At 41.9% G+C, this 24947-nt stretch overlaps 1 protein-coding gene across 13 annotated transcripts in view; it reads left to right on the plus strand.

The window, feature by feature from the left end:
* mef2aa (myocyte enhancer factor 2aa) overlaps window positions 1-22930 on the plus strand; it is a 63519-nt gene extending 40589 nt beyond the window's left edge. For 3 of the 13 annotated variants that reach the window (XM_080476112.1, XM_080476117.1, XM_080476118.1), the window contains exons 4-11: window positions 6384-6515; window positions 6583-6717; window positions 8129-8351; window positions 15341-15525; window positions 17361-17384; window positions 19457-19586; window positions 19881-20004; window positions 20197-22930. In XM_080476112.1, coding sequence (XP_080332238.1) covers window positions 6384-6515; window positions 6583-6717; window positions 8129-8351; window positions 15341-15525; window positions 17361-17384; window positions 19457-19586; window positions 19881-20004; window positions 20197-20533 — 1290 coding nt within the window. In that variant the 3' untranslated portion in view covers window positions 20534-22930. The remainder of the gene's footprint in view (window positions 1-6383; window positions 6516-6582; window positions 6718-8128; window positions 8352-15340; window positions 15526-17360; window positions 17385-19456; window positions 19587-19880; window positions 20005-20196) is intronic. The other 10 variants (XM_080476120.1, XM_080476121.1, XM_080476122.1 and 7 more) reach the window with 5 other exon arrangements.
* Window positions 22931-24947: the final 2017 nt, after the last annotated feature.

The following is a 24947-nucleotide window of genomic DNA, read 5'->3' on the forward strand; positions in this document are numbered from 1 at the left end:
CCGCTTGAACTAGGTCATACATTGAGCTGACCTAATTTAGTTTGATCTTTTTTGTAAAATAACGGGATGGCGCAAGTTCTGATGATTAGAACCACAAGCCACAGGTCCACCCTCTGTGTTTTTCAGTGACCTTGCTTTCGTGCAAAGCAGCTCCTGTGGGTGAGATCGTGCAACAATCAGCTTGCCCTTGTGCCCCCCTCCTCCCGCTGTGCGTGCGGTGCGGCCAACCGCTCCTGCCCAGGGGCGAGGACAGAGCAAAGCCTGCTGGGATAGGGAGGTGCTGGGGGTGAGCTGGCACTGTGCCGCCTTCCCCAGGCTGCCTGGCCTGACTGGGGGCAAAGAGGGAGGCTGCTGTGTCTCAGATTGATGAGGACAGGTCTGTGGTCTGGGTATAGAGTGTTGCAGAACAGACGTCCTGCTGGCACATCCTGCCCTCTCCCCCCCAACCCTCCGTACTCGCCTTATCGGAACTCCTAATTGTCCTTATGAATATTTTAGAGGCAAGCAGGAATGGGAGTTCAGGGTTGGGGGTATGGTTTCAATGGCCCTGACAGCTAATGATCCACTCAATGACCAGAGAGAGAGGGGAAGACAGAGATAGAGAGTAAAATGTTCAGAAACATTTTCAATCATCTGTATGTTGGCATTTTGTAAGTTTGTATTGGGCGCCACCTTTCGTGGAGACAGTGTGCTCCCATTCTTTTTAATCTGTAGATAATGATGACATTGGTTTGCCTTCATCCTCAATTTGTACTTTAATTCCCTCATGACCATACTGAAAATATGCAGTCCTCTGATTGAGAATGTTCTCCCTGACTGTGGCAGCTAATAGCTTTGTCACATCACTCATTCACCACAGTCTCAGAGCATAAGGCTCTAAAGAAACTACTCACTGCACAGCAATTACTTCATATTCACTACAATCAATAGGCTATAATAAATTGTGAACCTGTACTTTCAAAGACAGGTAATCATGTGCTGCTTAGAGTATGAAATCTAACACGTCGGAGTCATCTTCATACTGCACTGTGTCGTATTTGGCTTGATAGATGCCTGCTGGAGTTTGCTAAAAAAAACCATGTATTTATAGTTTATATCTTATTGCAAATTGAAAAGTGAATTCCCAGTACAGGAATCAGTATGTGATGTGGCCAGCCTTTGACTATAACAGAGCATCAGTTCTTCTCAGCACACGTTCGTGCAGTTTTTGAGGGAACACACACACACATAAGTAGTTTGAAAACCTATTGGGGTCCTAAACCCAGATCTTCTGTGCATGTAGGTTCACATCCTTATGCCTCCTCATTTAAACCCAGACTGACTTGATTATAGAAAGTGCAGGACTCTGTGGGGGCCAAACCATTACTTCTGGAACCCCTTGCTGTGGGCACTTGCTGTATGTTTTGGGTTGTCGAGTATATTTAGAGCCAATCAGACACCTCCCTGTTGGTACTGCATGATGGACAAATAGTAAGTAGAATGAGGTAGTATCGCACAACTCCCCCTCCCCTTTTGGATGGCACTTTGTATTTTTGTAGCTTCAGATTCAACAAGCATGACTCACTTAGTAACACATGGCTCCTTGACTTTGATGGCATTTTTCATTGAGGGGATCCAGCCCCGCCATATATTTGGATTGTCTAACAGCTGCAAGAAAACAATATGAAAATGCAATACAGGCAGTGAAGTCAGAAGCCTGCCCCCTCCTGCTGCTTTTCCTGCCTACTTAACAACTCAGACAATGGGGTTTGCTGAAGGAAGTACATGAATTCAGTCTTATATCCTGATATCTGTTCCCCTCTGTAATGTGTAATGGTCATGAGATTAAACAAGATATGTCTGGGAATTACAGAGGTCTCCTTATCTAATTGCCCCTCACAGTACTCGCAGTAGGTGGTGGGAAACAGAGAAAGAAGAGGCATCCCTACATTACAGTGACAGACCGCCAGACCTACAGTGCATACAGTGCCTGAAGACAAACCTAAAGAGGCTTTTATTCCCCTCAAGTGAAGACTACAGCTCCACAGGGGAAAGGGAGCATGATGGTAGCGAAAGTCTCTTAAGATGTTATATAAGAGGAGAAATATTCCTCAGCAGATAAAAGCCTTCCTATCAGCCACCTCCCCATGCTGATTTCCTACTGCATTCACACTCAAAGAAGCCCTTTGATAAGCACATTAGATGGAACGGCCTGGACACAATGGTGATGTCATGAGGATTAGCACGCTACCTTGCCTAGTGTAGCGGCGGGCACAAGGTCTAATTCACAGCACTGCAGGGTGAGTGGGGCTGGGGACCCGGCTAAAATGAGGTGAGAGGAGGCCAGTGCACAAAAAGCGGTTAAAATATAGCCTGTGTGTGCTTTGAGGAAGGCTGGAACAAACGCTGCATGGATTAAACATTCATGATGTACTCCAGTTTATTACATTGCATGCAAGCTGTCTTTCTTACCATGGAGGGCGCCTGCATCAGAGCTGTGATGCACCAGTCATAGGTCAGGTGCTGCTCAACCAATAGCAAAAGCTGCTTTAAGTATAGCCTTTTGCTGTGATTCACACACAATGGGTGAGACTACAGAAACAGCCTCTTCATGCCCTCCTTTCAGCCATCTCCCCCACAATTTTGGAGTTCAGCCTTTATACCTAACCACTATTTTTCTCCTTTCACCCTGCCTTTCTATTCATGTACAGAACTGTACAGTACATGAATAAGTTAAATACAGAAAGCTGTCTTGACACAAGCGAGGAGGAACATCAGAATGAAATGGTTTTTCAAGACTCGCAAGCAGCAAAGAAAAATTGCTTGGGCTCAATTCACTCAAAGTACTTCTCAAGAAATAGGTGATGTAGGAGGCTTATGCAATAGTTTAGGCTTTATTTTTAACCCATTGAATGTAGACGTATGTCAGGATATTTAAGGCCCAGAACTGACGTGATATGATCAACTGTTATGACCTTATGGATTATTGCAAAAAGCTTAGCATTAATATTAGTATTTTTCTCTGTCTATTGTAAAATGAGTGGGATGCAAGCTCTCCTTACTCTTAGCGTTCTGTACTGCACATACATTGCTAACCTGAGGAAGCAATTACTGTGCTGTGTGTTTGCCATGGTAACAGCCAGGTTAATAGTCAGGGCTCATATGAATGTTTTCTTCAGGACAAGGAAGCTTCAAGGCCTTCTGCAATGGAACATATTTTTCAAGAGAAGCTGAAGTATCACGTAAGCCAAATGAGGGACACACAGTGCACTCACTCACAGACAATAGTGCCCAGTAGGTCTTGTCATCAGCTACTCAGAGTCTCATTTTTATTTGAAGAGCAAAATTTTTATCAATACAGGTTTGGACTGCTGTGAGAAAATAGCAGCTGGCCTTGTTCCCACTCATCTTTGTGGGTCTCTCAGGGCCTTGTGAATAGATTATACAAGTTCCCTTGTCCACACTCTTTGTAAGCCCCTCTCCCAACAAACAGACCATATCTTTCGTCAGACATGGTACTGAAAATCCCAGTCTAAGCTGTATTCACATCCAGCCAACTATACTTTCCAATAAACAAGCCTCACAGCTTGATTCAGAATTTGAGAAGCATTTAAAACTGCTTCTATAGTGTCCAGAACCTTGCAACGTTTTCCCTTTTCAAAGTCAGTGCATGGTAGTGTCTGAAGTAGTATACTGAATTGACATGTGGGAACAAAGTTCTGGTGTCAGTTGGCCCTCGGGGCTACATGTAGTCCCTTCTATGGCCCCGTCTGATTGGCCAGCATGGGCAGCCAGTTCTTGACAGGTGTTTGGAAGAGGGACACCTGTTTGGCCATGTGCTGATTTAGTGATCCATTTACCAGGAGCTGTGGGGCACCCACAACATGCCAAGTCATTAAAAGAAGAATTACAGCCATGCTTTCCTTGGTTCTGAGTGTTGTGCCTATTAAGCTGCCACAGAGATGATTACGTCCTACACAGTGAATTAACATGCACAGCACCTTCTTTGGATATGATACACATTGTGGTGACTTATGTCATGTACTATCGAACAGACCTGAGTGCTGCTTTTCCTTGACTGCAGCTGTTTGGTTCTTGCTTACCCCTCTGTGCTGCTTCAACCCCTCCTTAAATGGCTTGAGCCAGTGGGTGCGGTGTGCTGAAGGCTAGCCAGGCTTGTTGTGAAAGTAGAGTGGCCCTGCCCATCTTGCACAGCCGTGCCCAACCAGTCAGACCAAGATATTCACCATAATGACCAGGTTGGAACTTAAATTTGCAGGTTGAGATCAGATCTTTGGCTCCCTGGTGGAGAAAGTGCATAGTTTAACCCCAGTAAACATAGGCCTTTCAGGACCCTAACTAAAGAGGGTTTGTTCAGTAAACAGGAAATGAACCAGCAAGGCGTTTTCTGAGAATGAGAAGAATGCCTCTGCTCTCTACCACACCAAACAGTAATGCATCTGTGGTACAGTGCTGGTCATTCATTATCCAGAGGGCTTCTCTCTTTTGCTCTCCTCTGGGCATTGTGGACACTCATGTTTGAAGAGATGTGGGTGTTTTTATCCAACTTCCTTATTTCTATCTCCGCTGTGCACAGCGGCACGTTTCAGCCTGTGCAATGCAGATTAACATTGTTTTGGTGCCGCGAAATATACACCTCTCAAGTAATGTACCCTGGTAATGACACAGAGTTTTTGTATCATCTGGTTTTAATGAGCAATGGTATTTTGCATAAGTCTTATAAAGCCCATCGTACAGGTTTTAGGAAATGTATCTTGCACTGAGGTTGTGGTAAGCAGCGCTGGGTTAGCCGCATTGTTTGCGCAGACCTACATATATTGTCACATCACTGTCAGAGGATGTAGCAGCTGTAGAAATACCCCTTCCCCAGCCCGTCCCCCTCCCCGTCCCCTCACCACACATACACACACACAACATACAGACATTGCACGTATGCATCACACACTCCTACTCACATAGTTTCGGTTTCTCTCTCTACGCCCGTCCCTCACATGCACAGACACATTTTCCACTTTGCCAGGTGATGAAGACCAGAAACAGAGAGAGAGTAGGGTCTCATTAGTGTGTGTAGGTTCCTCTCCTCTGGCTCGCACTCTGACCCCGACATCCACAGGAGTCAGTGACCTTCCTGTAGACGCAGGGCCTTCAAGGCGGCCCACAGACAGTGCAGGGCGCTGCCGTGGACCTGCAGAAGCCTGATAGAGGAACCTTGAGAGCCACACATAAATCATGTTTGGATGTACACTGCCTTGATATCACAAGCTGTCACAGGCTGTCAGCAAATGTTGTTAACACGGCTATTCAGAGCTGTAATGAGCAGCAGTGAACAGCCAGTATGAAAGTGAGCAAAAGAGCACTATAGCACATTCATTTGTTTCATTGTACATGTTTTTTTTTTACTCGATGCAGTTAGAATGGGATCTTTATAACGCCACAATGCGCCACCCTATGTGATGATCAGTGGTTTGCTTCTATAATAATTGCTCCATTTCATACTCAAATAAGCATATTTACCCACATTTAGTAATCCATTTTACTCCCTACAAGCATTAACTTTGTTAAGATCCCACAAGTGATTACAAGCTGGACAGGATGTGCCGTGCAGCAGGATTGTCTTATGCAGGAGGCTCTTACAGATGGGTGGCTTAATGTAACTGAAATGTAATGAAAAATGCAAACCCACAGTGAGAAGGAAGAGCAGGCTGAGATGGCAGAAAGGTGGAGGATGGAGAAGAGAGGGAAATGTATTTTGCCCAATCTGGTTATATTTTATTTCATTTTAGGAAACATGAGCATATCACATAAATTGTTACTGGTAATATGTATTATACATGTCCATGTGAGGAAATATGAAGATGGCAAAAGGTGAATTGTTTGTCATTCATTTTTAGAATCATAACACCATATTTATAGCATTTTTTTTTTTTTTTAATGTAATCGTAATCATTCTAGCTTGCATAAACGTCATGCAAAATGCAGAAAACAGATGAGCTGAAATCAAATTGGTATTTCAAAGATTAAGTTCATTCAGGGAAGTCTGTGTGTTCCAATGATCCTGGTTGTTCAGATTGTCTGTCTGCACTTAATCCCACAATGACTCTGTTTGATCAGTCACAATGACGCTGTTAAGATCAGGCCACTCTGAAGACGACACTATCTCTGTGAGCTCTAGCACTTATGAGTCTGACTGTATGACTATCATGCAACAGAATTCAGTTTCCGACAAATGTCGATCAAACGATAGTGTTTGAGGTTTTGTAATCTTAAGCATTTAGAGTACCCAAAACTTGCGAGTCATTGTGTTCTTATTAGGTGACAAGAAGCAAAAACACAGAGCCACATCTTGTATACTGTTTCTGTTCAACTGTGCAATTTCATTTCAGAAATTGAGAAACAAAGGCCATAATGACTGTGCTAGTCCTGATCCTGATGACTGTTTTGGGCACAGCCCCCTCATGGACGACCATTTCGGCAAACTAAGCGAAGACAGTGATTTAATATACAAGCGCTGTGGTGTAAGTACTTCCTTCATCCCCTGCTATTTTGTGTTGATTCCTGTCTTTATGTTGATGTTCACTACAGGCGCTTAACAAGAAAGAACACAGAGGTTGTGATAGCCCGGACCCAGATGCCTCATATGTCCTCACTCCTCACACAGAAGAAAAGTATAAAAAAATTAATGAGGAGTTTGATAATATGATGAGAAATCATAAAATCGTAAGTACTGTCAATGCAACGCTCTTGCTTGGCTTTGTGGCACAACGGATTTTGGCTCTTTTTTCATTTAACATTTTTCCTCTTTTTTTTTTTTTTTTTTTGGTTTTTTTGTTACCCCTCCAGACCTTCTGATAACTTCTTTCTGAACTACTGTACCTTCAGATTAATGGCCGCTTTTACTGGGCGTGCATTTGTTTTGTATGTTGATTTGTTTTGCAGCTGATATTTTGGCACACCCTGATAAGATCACATTTCATTAACAGGTGAAATGTTGCATGCCTCTGCTAGAAAAATTACACCCAAGTATCATGTCATGCTCTCATAAATCAAACAGCAAACGCTCTTTAAAAACATCAGGAACTTGCGCTAAACACTCAGTGGATGTTATGTTGATCATAACAAGCTGTTGGATATTTGGTTTCAGGGTGTTTTTCTCGTCTCGCAAACAAAATTCCATCATATTGATAAAAAACTTTTTTTTTTTTAAGTTTTTTTGTTGATGATGTCATGTTTACAAATTCTCATTTCATTTTTTGTTCAGTTCTTCTTGCAGTGCTTTGCAGCATAATTACCCATTTAAGTTGCAAAGTTGCCAAAGCACACCTACACAACAATATTTTTTTGGGCGTCTTCCTTTGTCTTCGTCAAGTGCCAGATTGGTTAACCCTCCAAAATATCACAGATCATTTGTGATCTTATCATGCGTGACAATATTAGAATTGCACAAGAACATAGTGCTTTCCGAGTAGTCATTCACTCTATGTTCCTGACACGATGAGCACCACTTTGCTATTAACAAACTAATGATAACACCCAAACCAGCTCACTGGATAATGCTGATAAAATGGACTCACTACCACCTGTCATTCTCACTCACGCTTTGCACAGTCAGCACTTCTTAATGAAACTGTATCGTGATACTTGTAGCTGTAAATCTCCACCACTACATTCTGTTTTGGTGTTTTAAAAGGCAAAGTCATGTCTCCAGTGCTGACTGCTGCAATGCCAAAGTGATCACTTGAATGCATGTTTCTGAATTCTGTGTATGTTTTGTGTTTTCTGTATGCTTTGGTACCACTGATTCCTTATGTGTACTTTGAATGTATATTGTTACTGAAAATAAACTTTTTTCATGGTTGTGTGGTGTCACTTTTAACATATTATACAGTATTATATAATTACTGTTACTGTATTGTATATATGAATCATTTGCATCAATTGTAGTAGATTTACCCTGCAGCTTTTTAGTATGCTCTATCTCACTGTTCTATGGACTTATTCATTTATTGATGCTAGCTCTCAATGAAAACTCTGTTGAGGATACCATGACAACCACTGACCCATCAGACTCACTAGACCTTGGATTTTTAGTGCATTGTGTGTAAACATTTGTTTGTTTGTCTCCCTCTAGCCCACAGCATTGCCTCAGCAGAACTTCTCCATGCATGTGGCAGTGCCTGTATCCAATCCCAATGCCATGTACCAGGGAGGAGGGACCCTGGCCAGCCAGACCCTGGCAGCAGCCACAGCCTCTATGAGTGAGAGTGGGATGCTGTCCCCTCCACAGGCCTCTCTGCACAGGAATGTTGGCTCCAGTGGAGGCTCTCAGAGGCCCAACAGTGCAGGCAGTGCAGGTTAGTAGACAATGATCTCAGACGATGAGATGCGCGAACAATTGTGGTAAACGCTGCACATTTCTTTGGCTGTTAACAATTTATGTTGGTGTTGGTCTTGAGTCTTCCTTAGAGGTAGTTGAGAAGATCAGCACAGCTGGAGCCTGAGCTTATGAACCCAGTTCAGCCCTAACACGTAAATCTTTTTTTTTCCACTTTATCCCCCAAAAATGACATATGTTGTGCAGCTCAGTGAGCTGTGGGAATAAATATTTTTTAAATCTGTTTTTAAACTTTACATTTACTACAAGCACATAGAAATGGGTTCAGTATCAGTGCTTGCATGCATCCATCTACCTTGAAGAAAACCTTTGCGGTTTGAGGAAACCTTTTGGCTCTAAAATTAATAGAACAAAATATTTGATATTATTTGATATTATTTAATACTTTAATAATTAGCAAAATTTTTGATTCATTTGACTTGGAAGCTGAAATTCTACAAAATAACGTACTTTTTATACTTTTTATTTGTGTGTATATATATATATAATTGTTTTTTTTGTGATACATCTGGTTGTCATGTCACACCCTTTTAACTCATATTTCTGTTATCCCTTTTCACACCCTACATAATGCTCATCATCACACCTTTTACTATATCAGCATTTTGATAAAATGATGTCAGTTCTTAGTTTTCGTATGACTAGTCTGACTCAGTTCTGCCAGATGGCTTTTGCAAGATTCAGTTACACTGAATGTGATCGAAGTACATGCCGCAAGGTGTGAAAAGGCTCATTCTAACTTAACCACATGTGAGAACTGACTGACACCTATCGCTTCAACTGGATTATACTAAATATGTCGTTTTTCCATCATTCTAGATTATTTGCAGGGTTTTTCTATTCCATTACGGTCTCTCTTTTGCTCAATACTTTTAGCTTTAGGTGGACTACCAGCTTTAAGTTCACCTCCTGTGGCTCCTGAAGATTTGTGGTTAGTAGATTGTTAAGAGCAACTCAAACAGATTCCTGATTTCCAAGATAACGAGCGAGTGCGAGCGAGTGCTCAGTGAACATACAACCTCTCAGTGGAACAATGAATTCACCATCTGCAAGTTGCTGCTCTCTTTAATCAGGTAGTGAAATTACCCCCCCCCCCCCTCTGCACGAGGAGACTGGCAGAGCACGTATTACCATCCGTGTTCTGTGGAGAAAGATCTACATGACATTCTCATGTCTGGTCTGGCGTCTCTATCACATGCTCCGCTAGCTTGCGGAAAGATGCAGATGGTTAATCATATCACTCTGTGCATCTCATTAGGTGACATGCTGGATACCACAGACCTTTCAGTGCCAAGTGGTGCGGGCTCCAGCCCAGCGGGTAAGTCCTCCTGGAGAGATTCATTAGCTCTGTGTGGCGCTGCCCAATGGGCCTCCTGCTAAGCACATGAGCTGGATACTGGTGTAGATCTTGGTTCATGAGAGTCAAGAGAGCCACTCTTGCTGGGCTGCGCCACACTCACTTTGAACGCAAAGGGAGCGCAGGTGTGTCTCAACTGAGGCCATGTATTGCGAGCTTGTTAAATGAATGTTTGAGAGCTGGAATACAGCTCAGCCGCATTCACACAGCACGGCGTCTGCATTCGGCAGGTCACTTGGCTGTCCGGATGATATTGGCAGGTAAATAAAAGCAGGCTTTCCTTTAAAGTTGTCTCCCCCGTGTGGTTTTTCCCTTCCCCTGTTTTCATCCACTATTGACAGGTGCATCTGTTTTCCCCCTCAACCCTGGCAGCCCTTATAAGGCTGGAGAGGGTCGGTAAGACGCTAGACCAGCATAACCCTGTAGGTATTCAGGCCATGTCATCCTACTAAGTCCCCGGTACACAATGACCGGAGAGCCTGTCATGGCTGAAATGTGCTGCGTGAGACATGGAGGCAGGTGGAGTTTAACTCTTTCCATGTCACTCAGCTTGAAGCACAGCGTATAGTATTTCTGTCGAACTGCACCTTGCTGTTATGACACTGTGACATGTGATATTGATACTTATAAAATAGATACAGATTTTATCTTAGGGATTTAAAAAAATCTTTCAAGGGGCCACTCAAATTGATTTTCAGTCAGCATTTTTTTTTAAGTGTGTCAGAGTAGTTTTCAGTTTGGGCGTGGTGCGGGGTTGGGGTGGTGTAAAGAGCCTCGGCCAGGGAGCGTTTCGCAAAGTGTGAGCATGCTGCAGCTGTTGTTTGCGGCAAGCGTGTTGAAGAGCAGCGACTACAGGGAAGACGAACCTCTCCAGCCCCGATGTCACGTGACCATTCCTGACATAGTTATGATTTTTCACAAGTAGCAACTATGAACGCGAGACCTTTCGAAAGTGGCGAGATGGAAGATGTGTCGTGTGATGTCGCCTCCCCTGTTTGAGCGTGTCACTGTGGGGAGAAGATGTATGTACAGCAGCAGAGAGATACCGAACACTTGTTTGTGTTGAACACGGCTGGGAGAGTCAAACTTTATTTTCCAAGCGACCCATCAGTCTGTGACAGGCAGTTGTTTTAATTGCAGGATCTGGTTTATTTATTAGCTGTTTGTGTAAATGTCCTCTTTTACAAGCACTCGCACGCACATGTAATGCCACAGTGAACACTACTGGCAACATTTTCTGGCAAACATTTCTTGGTTGTTCTTTTTGAAATAAGCCATCTGTTGTGCTTGTCTAGTCTCCAGTTCTAATGATGGTTAAAACCACTAACGCACCTCCGAAAAAACATGGTTATTCTCTTAAAGTCAGACTTGTGAATCTTGTGTACAGTACATATTCCGGTGTAATTGTACAATACATCCTTTCTCCTAACAGCACAATACAATTACATGTAATTACAAGCTCTGGTCCCTTACTGGTAAAACACTTGTGGTGAAAAGGGGGGATTTAAGAGAGTGCTCTCGGTTATGCAATATATCTGCAAGCTGCACACGTCACGTCATTAATATTGGAGGGCTACAAGCTTTTGAAGCAAGTTTACAAAACATGTTTGTACCGTCAGCAGGTCACGTCAGGTAACGGGGCTGCAGAACAAATTATGTTCCCCTTTTTTGTGGTTGTTAATTAATTGTGGTTCTATAGTTGTTAGATGGTTGTGGATGACTGTCAAGAAATTTGTGAATGTCCGTGTTGTTTAATTTGTAGATTTCAGTAAAAAGGTTTGAAGTAAGAACAATTATTTACCGAGATGCCATGTGTCTTTACTTTTGACAAATCACTCTCGGGACATCCTGTCTGGAATTAGTTTCCTCAGACGTAACAATAGGAGTGTGCATGGCATTTATTATTGGAGCGCAGCTATTTCCAAACCCGTGGTTCACATTTATTATTTCTTCTCATTCATCAAGGCTTTTTCTCTTCTGCTTGAGCCGCGTGGGAGGCTGGCCACAATAAGTCGCGGTGTTGTCTCTCTCTGAACTTAAAATGAAAAGTGAATGTTTCAGTTGTAAACACAAAGCCTTATGTAATGCCCCTTCCCATGCCGTGTTAATAATTCAGGACAATGAACAGAAACCAAACAGCTTTCAACATGCACCGGTCTCAGTCAGAGAGGATTTACTGGCACAACCAATCTGCTGCAGAAGCCTGAATATAGAATGAGAGAAGACGTCTGAAAAAAAGCCCAGCAAAATGTCCCTGCTGAAGGCTGGGTCTTAACTTGTGGCTGCTATCTTGGCACTGAATTAACTTTGCGGTCGAAGTATTTGCTCAGACATGTGTTCCCGTCTTGGCATTTATTTGAGGGAAACGTTTGATTCTCACAGACGTCTGAAGTCATAATCAGAGCTACATTCCTCAGATAAAACAGTTTGGTGGGTTGATCCAAGTCTAAATGAGCCAGCGAACACACCGCTGAGTCTATCCGTCTTTGCCCTCTGGTGAAATGGCAGATGACAGTGTGACACACTGTCTTTAGCCCAGCATGTTGGTGGAGGCTTCAGTCTACTATACATGAAGCAGACAAAGAAAATCACTGAGGTGAATAATATGGTGTTTCAGTCATTTAGTGCTCCACCGTTTCTTTTAAGTTCACCTCCTGCATGTTTAATATTTTGTTTTCATAAAAACAAAAATAAGCTCAACTGTTAATATGTTATTAGATTATTTACTCAAAATGATCATCAATGTATTTTTTTTATAATTTTTAAATTTAAAAATTGGTTTTGGTCGCAATCTGATATTTTTACCCTTTGAAGCCTCAATTTGTTCCTCACTTTTAAAACTTAATTCTCTATCTATACAGATATCATTCATATTATGAATGGTAGTTTATCAATAATATATCATCATCATTTTATATGAATGAGGACAGTGAAAGAACTGAGTAGGGACAAAAGGTAAATAGCATTTCAAACAGGTTTAGATTTTTGTAAGATCGAATATTATCATTAGCCTGTAAATTCAGGGCACCCTTTGATTAAAGCACTCACTTTAGGTTTTTCTTTTAGTTGTGTACATATTCCCCATGTGATCACCCTCTATGTCGTAACTAAACTAATAGCCAACGTCATTTTTTGAAAAACCGAATATAGAATATTTGATATTTAAAAATACCATTGTCTTGTGAGTTAAACAAAGTAAAAAAAAAAAAAAGTCCAAGTGACACAGGTTGTTATTAAATGGTTGTAAAACAACTTGATCCACAATGTATATTAGCTGAAGTGCCCATCATCATCGAGAGCTGTCCTTGGGAGAAAAAAAACAACATTTTGGTTAAAAGAGCCATTAGTTTAAGTACGTGTCAATATATAAACTTGCTTTCATTATTTTCCATTATGATGCAGGATTGCCGGTTCTTGTAGTGTCTTTTTTTTGACATGGATAAGATTTCTTGGTTGCTTTTTTTTTTTATTTGTAAACGTGAACAACTAAATTGTCATGTCAGTGTAGAAAAAGATTGTCGGTCAATGATAACAGCTCAGGATGCATTGCAGGTCTTCCACTAATGACAGGGCTGATGGGGCCCTGCTATAAGTCAAAATGTGTGTTTCGACTTTCCATCTCCATTGTCTCAGTAGTTCTTCTCTCTCAGCAACAGGTCAATGTTTTGAGACAGACGTTTCTCCATATTACTTATCCTGGCTTGTTACGAGAAGACCGTTTAAGCCAAAACGCCACATTTCACTCCGTTCTCCTGTTTGCAGTAACTTCTCGTTCCCACTGAATGACATCTTCACTGTTTTTAATCAGAGCCGCTATTTTTACTTTCCTTGGACATTTACCGTGCTAATTCTGTAAACATTGCTTTTCGTCTTGCAGCACTCAAGCCTTGTGTGATCAAAGCCAGAGCTGATGCCGATAGCTGCTTGTATATACTGTTGATTCAGCTGTGAGATACTATTGTGGACTCCATAACTGTTTATTTGACCATGAATTGTTGCGCTCCTTATCTGCAGTCAGAGGGCCTATTGTTCCATTATGTTTCTGCACAAGAGCCTTCTCGTTGTGCGCACACTTTGTGTTTCACTGGGGTACGCTGAACACAATGGAGAAGTCAGCAACTTGTTGAAGTGTTACTGATCCGTTGATACAGCTCTCGATGCAATTTATCCTTCCTGTTTTTCAGGGATTCTATGTTTTTGTTGTTGATTCAGAATATAGCTTCTCACCTGCGTGTGGTGAGTAAGGGCACTGGAAATATTCTGTTTGTTTGGTTGTTGTCTTCATCACAATTCATTGCTTCGTTTTCACTGAAATACATTTGTGTGCAATCTGCCGATTGCCACTGGAGACCTTGTGCAGATGAGTCATACCGTGCCTTTCTGTTGAAGACACAGCAGGTTGACAAAAAACAGGAAGAAAAAAAAAAAAAAATTGTACAACTTTTTTTTTCTTCAAAAAGCAGATAAAATGAACAGAAATGTTTCAAGCACCATCAAAAAAGCAAAAAGACATCTGATTGTAGGAAACGTTCTCTCATTTTGAGAGTGACAGTATTTTTATGACTTATAAAGCTAGAATATAGAAATAAAACAAGCAAAGGTTGAAATAAATCTGTTCAATGTGTTTCATAAACACAAGATGTGCCTGTTTCACTGCTTTAATTAGGTTGTAGCAAAAACTATTACATTGCATTCCAATTTGTTGTGGTGTACGTCAGGTACAAGACCATGCAAATCTTGGAAGTTCATTTAACTTCATGCAAAAGCAGCAAAGATACAATCTAATGTCAAACCAGTATGCGTAGAAATAGAGAATTAATGATGGAAGGTTTGTTTGAATCCTGGAGATTGTCTATTTACATAATCTCACAGTGACTCGATGTTTTACGTTTGAAAATTTGTTTTTTTGAAATAATTCACAATGGTTGTTTTTGTAATACTAGTTGATTATTTTCCTGCACACAATACAAATCATCCTGACCTATTCAGAACAGAATTTCTTTCTGAAAGTCCGAAATGTGTCCACACTCGGGGGTGTTATTCATTCTTCGCATGAGATGTTTGTCCAGTGATAAGAGAAGGGAGTGGAAGCTCCTAAAAAAAAGTTGTGGGGACTCATACTCACTTTGTGAGAAAAGGAAATGACTAATGGACATGAACACCAAGGTGTGAATGTTGCAGTCTCACACTCTGCTGCTGTTTGTGTGTGCAGTGTTAATAGCAACACAGAACAACATTTTATTGTTTTTGATTCAACTGTAATGGCCTGAGCTCCTTCTTTTAAGCAGTCACAGTACATTTGTCAGTGAACTGCTCCTCATCCCAAGATGCAAAGAATTGGGTTTGATGTAATCATTCACAATAAAAATAAAAGGCTCATCAATTTTGAAATGGACATTTTATTTTTGTAAATGTGGAGGATAATTATCCCAGTCTATTAAAACTTCCCAGAGGGCTGGAAACACTTAGCGCTGCGTGCCGCAGCAAGCTGGAAAACAACACGGTGCGAGAGGTTTGCTTGATGACTGGGAGTGTTGTCAGTCACAGTGCATGGTTTGATGATGTGTTTCTGTTGCTGTGTGCCTCCACAGGGAATGGTTTTGTTAACCCCAGGGGCTCGCCTGGCCTCCTCAGCACAACCAGCGGCAATGGCCTGGGTAAAGTCATGCCCACCAAGTCTCCGCCACCCCCAGGAGGGAACATGGGAATGGGAAGCCGCAAGCCAGACCTAAGGGTTGTTATCCCTCCATCAAGCAAAGGAATGATGCCCCCACTGGTGAGTAGAGAGCATACCACTGCACACAAGTATCACGGGCCTCAAGGGTCTTTAAATAGCTCCGCTTCGGGGCAGAGCAGAGCAGGGCTCTTGTTGGAGACATTCATAGCTGAATTGTTTGTAAGATGGTGTCTACACATGTTTTTTTTTTCTGTTTTTTTTTTTTTTTCATGCTTTTCACGTCAGTGTTGCGTGGCGTGTTAGTGAGGTTGTCACCTCATTGAGGACTTGCTTATCTGCCAAGTGGGACTCATTAAGAGTATGGAGGAGTCATCTGAGCAAGATTCCTCTTGTGCTGTGTTCATCCTAGATCACCTCCGTTAAAATATGCACTGAGCCCAGATTTGGGGCCCAGGTGTTATAGCTCTCCCTCAATTATTCACATTTAAATGAGAAGCTTTCTCTAATTATAATAATGAAGCTGCGCAGTGCCTGACCACAGCACAATGGCCGAGGCTAAACCAAACCCTGCAATTCAGGAATCAGCTTTCGAAAATAAACTCGAAAAACAAACAAAAAACAAGACAGTAACTGGTGATTTTCAGACGGCGCGCAGCAAATACACTGTTTCCAATCTGGTGTGTTTCTAGTGGTGCCACCAACAGCAGCCACACCAGAAAAGTGATTGTGTTTTGCAAATAAACCTCCGGTTACTGCTGGTGCTCCTCCTTTGTCCCGGCACAGTGTTTAAACAACAGTTTGCTACTGTGTTTGCGCGTGCAATACGTGGAACAAGACAGGCCGTGCTGCAAGAGCCCTGAAACAGGTTATGCGGTTGGTGGGAGGTCGGTTCGGCTCTGTCTGAGCCAAACAAGCTTTTCAGACTGGTAGAGGCTGTGGAGGGTTCTGGCGGTGGCAGGTCTGCAGACAGCCTGTCATTAGGCCATAATGGTATTAAATTAATCACATCTCAGTGTGACAGAGTGTAGATGAAGACTTAATCAGGGGCCTAGGGTGTGAGCCAGATAATATCTTGTCGCCCTTGTCGTGTCTTCCTCCCGCTATTGATTGAGTGTGGGTATTAAGAGCCCTGGCCTGGTCACAGTATGTCCCACAGCACCGAAAAGATTGAAGATGGGCTTCTCGTGCCTCCTTTCAGCACAGGGAGGATTTAAGGTGGACGGTACCATGCGGTCAACATTTTGCATCTTTGAAAAAAACAGATGTCTTCTGTGATAATCATAACCTGATCTCAGGTTATATTTGAAATACAATCAGTGTAAAAATATTCCCTCAAGCAGATCTTGGTGAGGTTGCAGGTTAACTCACTCTTTACTTATATGGTACCTTTTTCGTGAGCAATCTAAAACACATGATCCATCATTTTCACCTTTGCATTCACACAAGACGTGCGCGAGCGGTGCTCGTGCACAATTCAGAAAAGGCTTGTGACTCTGTGTCGTGCCCTCCCAAGTATAGTCAGAGTGAGATGGGGGGGGTGGGGGGGATCAAAGTGCCAGCCATGGAACTGAAAGACAACCTGCTCTTCTATGAGCTGCAGCTGTCTGTCCAGACTTCTTAATTGTTCAAAAGACAATAACTTTGTAGCCCCGACCAACAACAGCCTCAGAACTTCAAATCTACACATGATGGAAAATTTGAGCCAGACACTTCAGTGTTAAAGAGAGGCGTTCTGATTGGGTGCCTGTGTTTTATATGAGGTGAAGGGGATTTTACAACAACTGCAGAAGTCATCTGCAGTTTTGTTTTTTTCATTATTGTCCCTTTCACTGTAAAAAAAAAAATCTCAGTAGCTGCTACTATTTTCCAGAGAGCAATTCACAGCCACTCGGCTTCTTCTCTGTAACTCTCTTTTTTTCTTCTGTTGAGGGCAGTCGGAGGAGGAGGAAATGGATTTGGTGAGTTTTGATAAATGCCCGGGCAAATGGCTGAAATGTGAACATGCTTCCGGTTCTCACAGATGCTAGACTGAAGGCACCGCTCAAACTGGAGGGGAGATAGGCTCTCATAACAGCCAGCAATAAGATATTACGACAAAAGACCAAAAAAAAAAAAAAAGAAAAGAAAAAAGGAAAAAAGTGTTTTGTCACTGCATGCTTTGGGTTTGGCTTGTGAAAATTGCCTCAGCCTGTTAAATTGGCTCCTCTATTCCCAACACGTCAATGTTAGTCATATACCACCAGGAGTGTTAAGTGTGTGTGTGTGTGTGTGTGTGTGTGTGTGTGTGTGTGTGTGTGTGTGTGTGTGTGTGTGTGTGTGTGTGTGTGTGTGTGTGTGTGTGTGTGTGTGTGTGTGTGTGTGTGTGTGTGTGTGTGTGTGTGTGTGTGTGTGTGTGTGCGAGCGAGATTCATTGCTGAGGGTTTTACCCCATGATACTTTGTTCACAGTCGAAGTTCTCCATCTTAAGGAGTGACGAATACAATATAAATCATTCAAATAATTTTTGAGGCAGAGAAGATTACGTCACTTTTAATGATATCATTCTGTGAGATACTTCGGCTTGGTGAAGTCATCTGGCTCAAGAGTGTTGGAACAATACAAGGAAGCCATCAACTAGATCCTCGTGCAATGCTGCTCCAAGCGTAACTGCTGGCAGCTGCACATATGTTCGTTTCATTACGCGCCGAGGATTTGTTATAGTTCGCTCCGAAACTGCGTCTGCACTTGATTAGTGCAGTTGAAAGTGTGTGCATTTCGTATTTCACTGCAAAGTTTGCTGCATGACTGCACAAAGCTGTGTAGGTGTGTTTGTTGGGGCTGCATGCCAGTCACTGCACTAAAAACAACCGGAGCTCACCTGGGAATTGAAGTGTGTCATTTATATCATCCCTCCTGCACCCTCTCGGTTAGGAGTTGACTGAGTGTAAAACTGATCTCCTGACTCACTTTGATTTTCCGCACTCTGAATGTTGATGGGATGGATCTTGTTGAAGGGCGCTTGCCAATTGCTGGGGTGTCCTTACCTGTCCCGTAGTATTCAAGTAACAGGATTCCTCTTTAGGTTTCATCCGAACTCATTAAGCGCACTGTAATGAAGCAGACTAACGGTTTGTTGTGTTGATTGCTGCATGTCATTTCTCGTGAGTACCACACTGACTGTATTAGTCAATAGTTCACTGGTAACAAATAAATAATTCATTTAAATGACTGTGATCTATGTCCTGATTTTAGGCAAAGGTAAGTGTTTCAATCTGAGCTGAAGCCACAATTTATTTATTTAATTTTATTTTTTTTTTCATTTAGATCCATATGTACTGGTCTGTACTGTGTACAAACAATTCAGGGTAAAAAAAATCTTGTATGCAAATATTTTATCATCCATTTAATATTTTGTTCTTTTTTTTTTGGTTTCCTGTTTTCACATAAACAATTTAACACATAAACTCAATTTATCTGAACGATCAGTGTTGTTGCTATGAAGCTATATCCCCACCTTGTGGCTGCACTTAGAATTAAACTCATATATCCAAAACCTCCAACATGCTCCAGCCTCAGTCGTGACTCCTCGGAGCGCTCACAAAATCACAATTTGCGCTCTAATGCTCTGTTGTAACCGGTTGTACGGTGTCCTTGAGTGCCAAGAAATAAATAAAATGTATTATTGTTATTATTAATTTTCATTTTGATTTAGTTTTGTTACACACAAGACCTCTCCGTTCAAGGCGACACATGTGACAATCAAAAGAAGAAAGAAATATTTTCTTTAATTATTTCTTAGTCATGGTTTGTTTCTCAACATCAACCATCAGCAAATAAGAAAAGCATTATTGTTGCAAATATAAAATCACCAAAAATACTGTATATACTGTAAATACAAACCTTATTTACATGTATTGTAGATGTATTAAATGCTGCAATTTTTTTTAACTAAACACAAAATGTTCCATGTCCGGGGACTGTTATTTTTGTGAAGTTTAGTATTTCTGATTTTCTTTTTGTTTATTTGGTAATTTATGTGTGTGTTTTGCAGAACACTCAGAGGATAAGCAGCTCTCAGTCCGCCCAGCCACTGGCCACTCCAGTGGTGTCTGTAACCACCCCCAGCTTAGCCCCACAGGGTCTGGTCTACTCAGGCATGCCCACGTCCTACAACCCTGCTGGTGAGTGGACTCACTCCCCTCCCGGTGTCTGAGCTCCTGTGTACATCGCATGCTGTTGGTTCATGCTCCTTTTGTCAGTAGCACAGAGTGTTGTTACCGAGATGTGCAGGAGTTCTCAGTGTGTGTGTGTGTGTGTGTGTGTGTGTGTGTGTGTGTGTGTGTGTGTGTGTGTGTGTGTGTGTGTGTGTGTGTGTGTGTGTGTGTGTGTGTGTGTGTGTGTGTGTGTGTGTGTGTGTGTGTGTGTGTGTGTGTGTGTGTGTGTGTGTGTGTGTGTGCTTGCGTCTGTTTTTACAGAGTACTCCCTGAGCAGTGCAGAGATCTCGTCCCTACAGGGCTTCAGCTCTCCTGGGCTCTCGCTGGGCTCCATGTCGGCATGGCAACAGCATCAACTGGGCCAGGCAGCTCTTAATTCTTTGGTGTGAGTAACACACTTCCAAACAAAGGCACACTCTCCAGACGCCCTCACATGAAAGCAACACCCACTGTACTCTGTGATATCATGCTGAATCACACATCTACATATTCCTGGCTTTTCGCATCGCTGCTCTTCATATTTGTTGTCTTGCATTTTTGAGCGGAGCGCCAATTGTCCTGCTTCTCTCCTCTGCAGTGGTGGAGGTCACCTACCTCAGGGTTCCAACCTCTCCATCAGCACCAGCCAGAGCGTGAACATCAAGTCCGAGCCCATTTCCCCACCGCGGGATCGCGTCACCCCTTCTGGTTTCCCCCAGCAACAGCCGCAGCAAGGGTCCAGCCGACAGGAAGTTCTGGGACGTTCACCCGCCGACAGCCTCAGCTCGTCTTGTAGCTCATACGACGGCAGCGATCGCGAGGACCACCGGCCAGATTTCCACTCCCCGCTGGGGCTCGGCAGACCCCCTGCTGGCTCCGAGGAGAGGGAGAGCCCGTCAGTCAAGCGCTTGCGCATGGACACATGGGTGACATAAAGAGCCCAGATCAAGCCTCCAGTCACCAGCCGGTCAGAGAGGGAGGGAGGGGTTAGACATGGAGATGATAGTAAGAGCAAGGGTCCTTAGAGCTATCATTATGATACTATTATTCAACTCCACTTCAATTCGTAAGACTGAAATGTAATGTAATAAGACGTGTCAGGACATATCTAACGTAAAATCTCAACACTGATACAATCAGATGAAGAAGAAAAAAAATAAAAATCTGTTAGCTGGACTGAATTATATGCACAAGCAGGTGGTATCAGGTACTTGGTGCAATTCGGATGACGTCTGCAAAAGAAAAGAAGACAATTGTTAGGCGGTAGATTATTGTAGTCACTGGTCTAGTCAGACACATGTAGTCGCTGTTTTGCTGTTGTGCTCGCAAGTCGCAAACAATCAGAGAAAGTTGTGTTGCTTTCAGCCTGAGGACCCTTACATATGATGTTCACTGCAAGAACTATCTTTAAAATCATGCTGTAACCATACAAGACCTTTTACTGAAGTGGCCTCATTTAATTTGTCGATTCAGTGGGTCAGGAGATACAGAGCACAGCACATGGAGTTAAAGCATACACAGGAATTGTGGTCAATATTTGCAGAAGTCGAGACTACTTAATTTGAATAGAAACAAGAAAAAAAAATAAAAATGTTGGAGATAAAAAAACAAATTAGCCACAGAATTTATTGCAATAATGACAAACTATCTTTTTTTTTTTTATTTAAAAAAGTAGGATATTTAAATGTGCAATTAAGGTAATGCGATCTGTCCAGTTGAACTGGTGAGAAAGTCAGTGTGTTCACATTTGTGTAACAGTTCATCAGTAATATAAGCCAAAGCTGTTCTTTTGTGTTGTTTTGTACAGTTGCTATGATTTCCTAACAAGTCACTCAAACGCACCACGTTCCTCATCATTGGTTTCTTTGTGCTTTTCTTACGGTGTGAAGTCATGTAAACCAGATCTTGAATCGATATCTAAAGCCATGAACATTTACTGTTCTGTTTCTATAATTGAGAATTTGAGCCAAACATTGTCTTTTGTTGTGTAAATAGCAACTTTAATATATATTACCAGGGGTGTGAGTACATACTGAATGTACTGTGTGAGCACCATTTTCAAGAAATGTATATTTTTGTGGTTTACAGCCAAGTTTACAAAAGTAGACCCTCAAAGAAGTTCATAAATCACTGGTCCGCATTCGCAATTTTATTTAGTCTTATTCCAAATTCAAGTATAAAACATAAATTCCCATGCATTTCAGTTGCAGATTTTTGATTTGTTTTTGTTTCTCTTGATTAGTGGTGATTGTTTTGTCCTGGAGGCATTGTCCTGACAATGCTGGGAGGTTAAAGTTCCACTATTTAGATATTTCTGGAGGATGACCACAAGGCTCGGGGAAATGAGGTTTCTTCCCGCCCATTGTGTTATCTCGTGTTAGTTGTATCCCAGCAGCTGCTGAATACACTGCCACCATTCAAACCCAAGGTCCAAACTGAGGAAAAAAATTATATATAGTTATATTGCATGTCGTTTAACTTAAAGACAAGCCATCCCTCAGGCCAGCTCCACTATCCTCTTGTAGGTGGAATTTTAAGACAAAGGCTTCAATGTGGTCGAAGTGGCTGCTGGTCGTCACACAAAGGTCACCCTCCCCGTGCCCACGTGTATTTGTAAATTTACAGTGGAATTGAAGTGTCAGTCAGAATTACGTAAAAACATCTTAACTTAAATCTTAACTGGCTCCAGAAGGTGTATCCTATATCCATTGGCAAACGTAACCCCCGGAGCTTCAGCAGCCAGACGGGGGAAATTCTAAAGGTATATGCTCGTGACTTGTTTTCTTCTCCATCATCACAGAAACTAATAATTCAACAGCTCACATCATCATCCAATATGTTGGCTGACTTCAATCTCACTGCTGGAAGGCACACATTTGTATGAGACGTTTGCTGTACGAGAGAGTTATTGCTCTGCATTTGCCACGGCATCTCTTGTGTGTGTTTCTCAGGTTTCTGACCCACCTCCGCCCCTTATCGTCAGCTCCATGGTAGTTTTCAGTTCAAGCCCACGATGAACTATGCAGTTTTACCCCCCAATTCACACGAGAGATCTACAGAATATGATGTCATTACAGGTCACGTTCAGGCTGAATTTAGTAAGAGTGTCAGACTGTTAGGAGCTCCTTATTCTGAAGTGCCACATCTGGAAGTTGCTGGACTACAAGTTGCATTATAATGCATGCCATCGAACGGTTAATTTAGACACGTCAGGGCAACCTCTGCACGTTTGACAGACATACTTTACATACTTTTGACCCACATTGTAATCCAGCGTAACACAGCAGGTAAAATAGCAATAATAAATGAAAACAAAAAAAAAAAAAAAAAAACTGTCAACCTGTCTTGGCAGCATCACCTCGTAGTTGAGCACATATTTTAGCACTCAATAACATATCAGGGAGTTTTGTAGTTGCTCTATCTATATGCACAGTTAGGAAATGCCTTATCCCAAAGAGAAATATACTCACTTTAATTTCCTCTCAGTTAAAGAAAGATGATGCAGACACACACACACACACACACACACACACACACACACACACACACACACACACACACACACACACACAAAAAAAAAACACTTGACCAGACCTGCCTCCTCTCAGATTGAACTCACACAAGAAAATGCATGGCGAATGCACCGTGATACACTTTGCTCCTTTGGTCCGTGTCCAAATTGTGCACAACTGATGAATGTGAAAAGGAAAGAGTAATGGATGAACCTCGTAGAGGACTTTCTTCACTTTGCTGTGCAAGAGTACACTGCTTTGCTTCATGGCTTTTATAAACAGAATTACGTGTTTGGTAAGTGTTTGTAGTTGATAGTTCACTTAACTAAAGAAGCTGTTTTCGGTTTGAACGCTCAGACCGTTTGGCGGCACAAGCTGGACTTTGTTGCCAATAATGAAATTATTTGTTTTCAAAATCGAAATAGATTTTAAGTTAATCTACATTTTATTTCCCTTGAATGTGTTATTTTATTTTCATCATACAATAAATATTCAAGTGAACTTTTTATTAAACAATTAAGATACTATGCTAGATGTTGTTGTAAAAAATTTGTATTCTTCACAAAAGTACAAATATTGGCTTTTAATGTGTAATTTAGGTTATCTCTCTTATTCTGTATAAAATGAAGTAAACAACTCTTTCATAGAATTTGTTCTCCTGTGAAGTCTCAAACAGTAGAAAACTGTCAACTTTATTAAACACCTCAGTGTATGCTCAATCCAAACACACTGTCTACTCATCTTTCAGCGTTGCGTTTGAGGTGCATTTTGTTTTGTTTTCTTAACATCACTCAGTAATATTCTAACTGTGTACTCATGCAAATGGTTCCGGAATGCTTTTTAAAGTTTTTTTTTAAAAATATATATTAGTGTGAATATAAAATGGATAGTATAAGTACAACGGATTGTAAATAGGTGAGGTGCACAGTGTTGTAGCGTCGGGCACTCTCGTCTCATGGCCAGAATGTCCCTGGTGTGAATCTCAGGTTCGGCTTTGGTGCCTTTCTGTGTGGAGTTTGCATGTTCTTCACATTCACACACAGATTCTCACAGGGAACTCTCACTTTAGTACCGCAGTTCAAAAACATACATGTTGGGGCTAATTGGTGACTCTGAAATGACCCATAAGAGTCTGAATATGTACTGACTTTCTCTCTGTGAAGGATTATTTACTCATCCAGGGTGTATCCGGCCTTGCCTGGAGATAGCTGGGATTCAAATATTAATTGATTTGAATAGGGCATATTATACAGCTTTTCAACTCTCTCACATGGGTCTGGTTGGTCCAAAAACATACAGTCGTATTCAACGTTTGTCGCCTCAAATCCAGCTTTTCCTTGATTTTCAGCCATTTCAGTATTGGATCATAGGAGCTGCATTCAGAATCTGCTGTGTCTGTGTGAGCTGGATCGTCTCCATCTACACATATCCATCTTGGGAAGAGGAAGAGGTACTTCCTCTCGTGGTGCCATGTGCCAGAGCAGAGCATCCTAATTGTAGGAGGGTCAAAGGGAGGACCTACTTCGATTGAGATTGGCTAAACCTCCGACGAAACTATAGAAGGTTTGATTTCTGATTCGCTCGTTGGAGCAACACACACACACACAAAAAAAGACACAAGCCAGCGAGAGAGATGACAGACTTTCCTCACTTCTATGGCATCATTCCCAGGTATGGCATATTACTGTTGGAAAACCATTAGAAAGTGAATTTTGCATGATATTACCCCTTTAAATACAATTGAGATATAATAGGCCAGATACTATAATTGTGTTTCAAACCAAACAAGTAGCACCAGCACCGAGTTATTTGTTACATGATATTAAAGAGGTACATT

This window comes from Lipophrys pholis (genome assembly GCF_963383615.2).
Source record: "Lipophrys pholis genome assembly, chromosome: 11".
NCBI lineage: Eukaryota > Metazoa > Chordata > Actinopteri > Blenniiformes > Blenniidae > Lipophrys > Lipophrys pholis.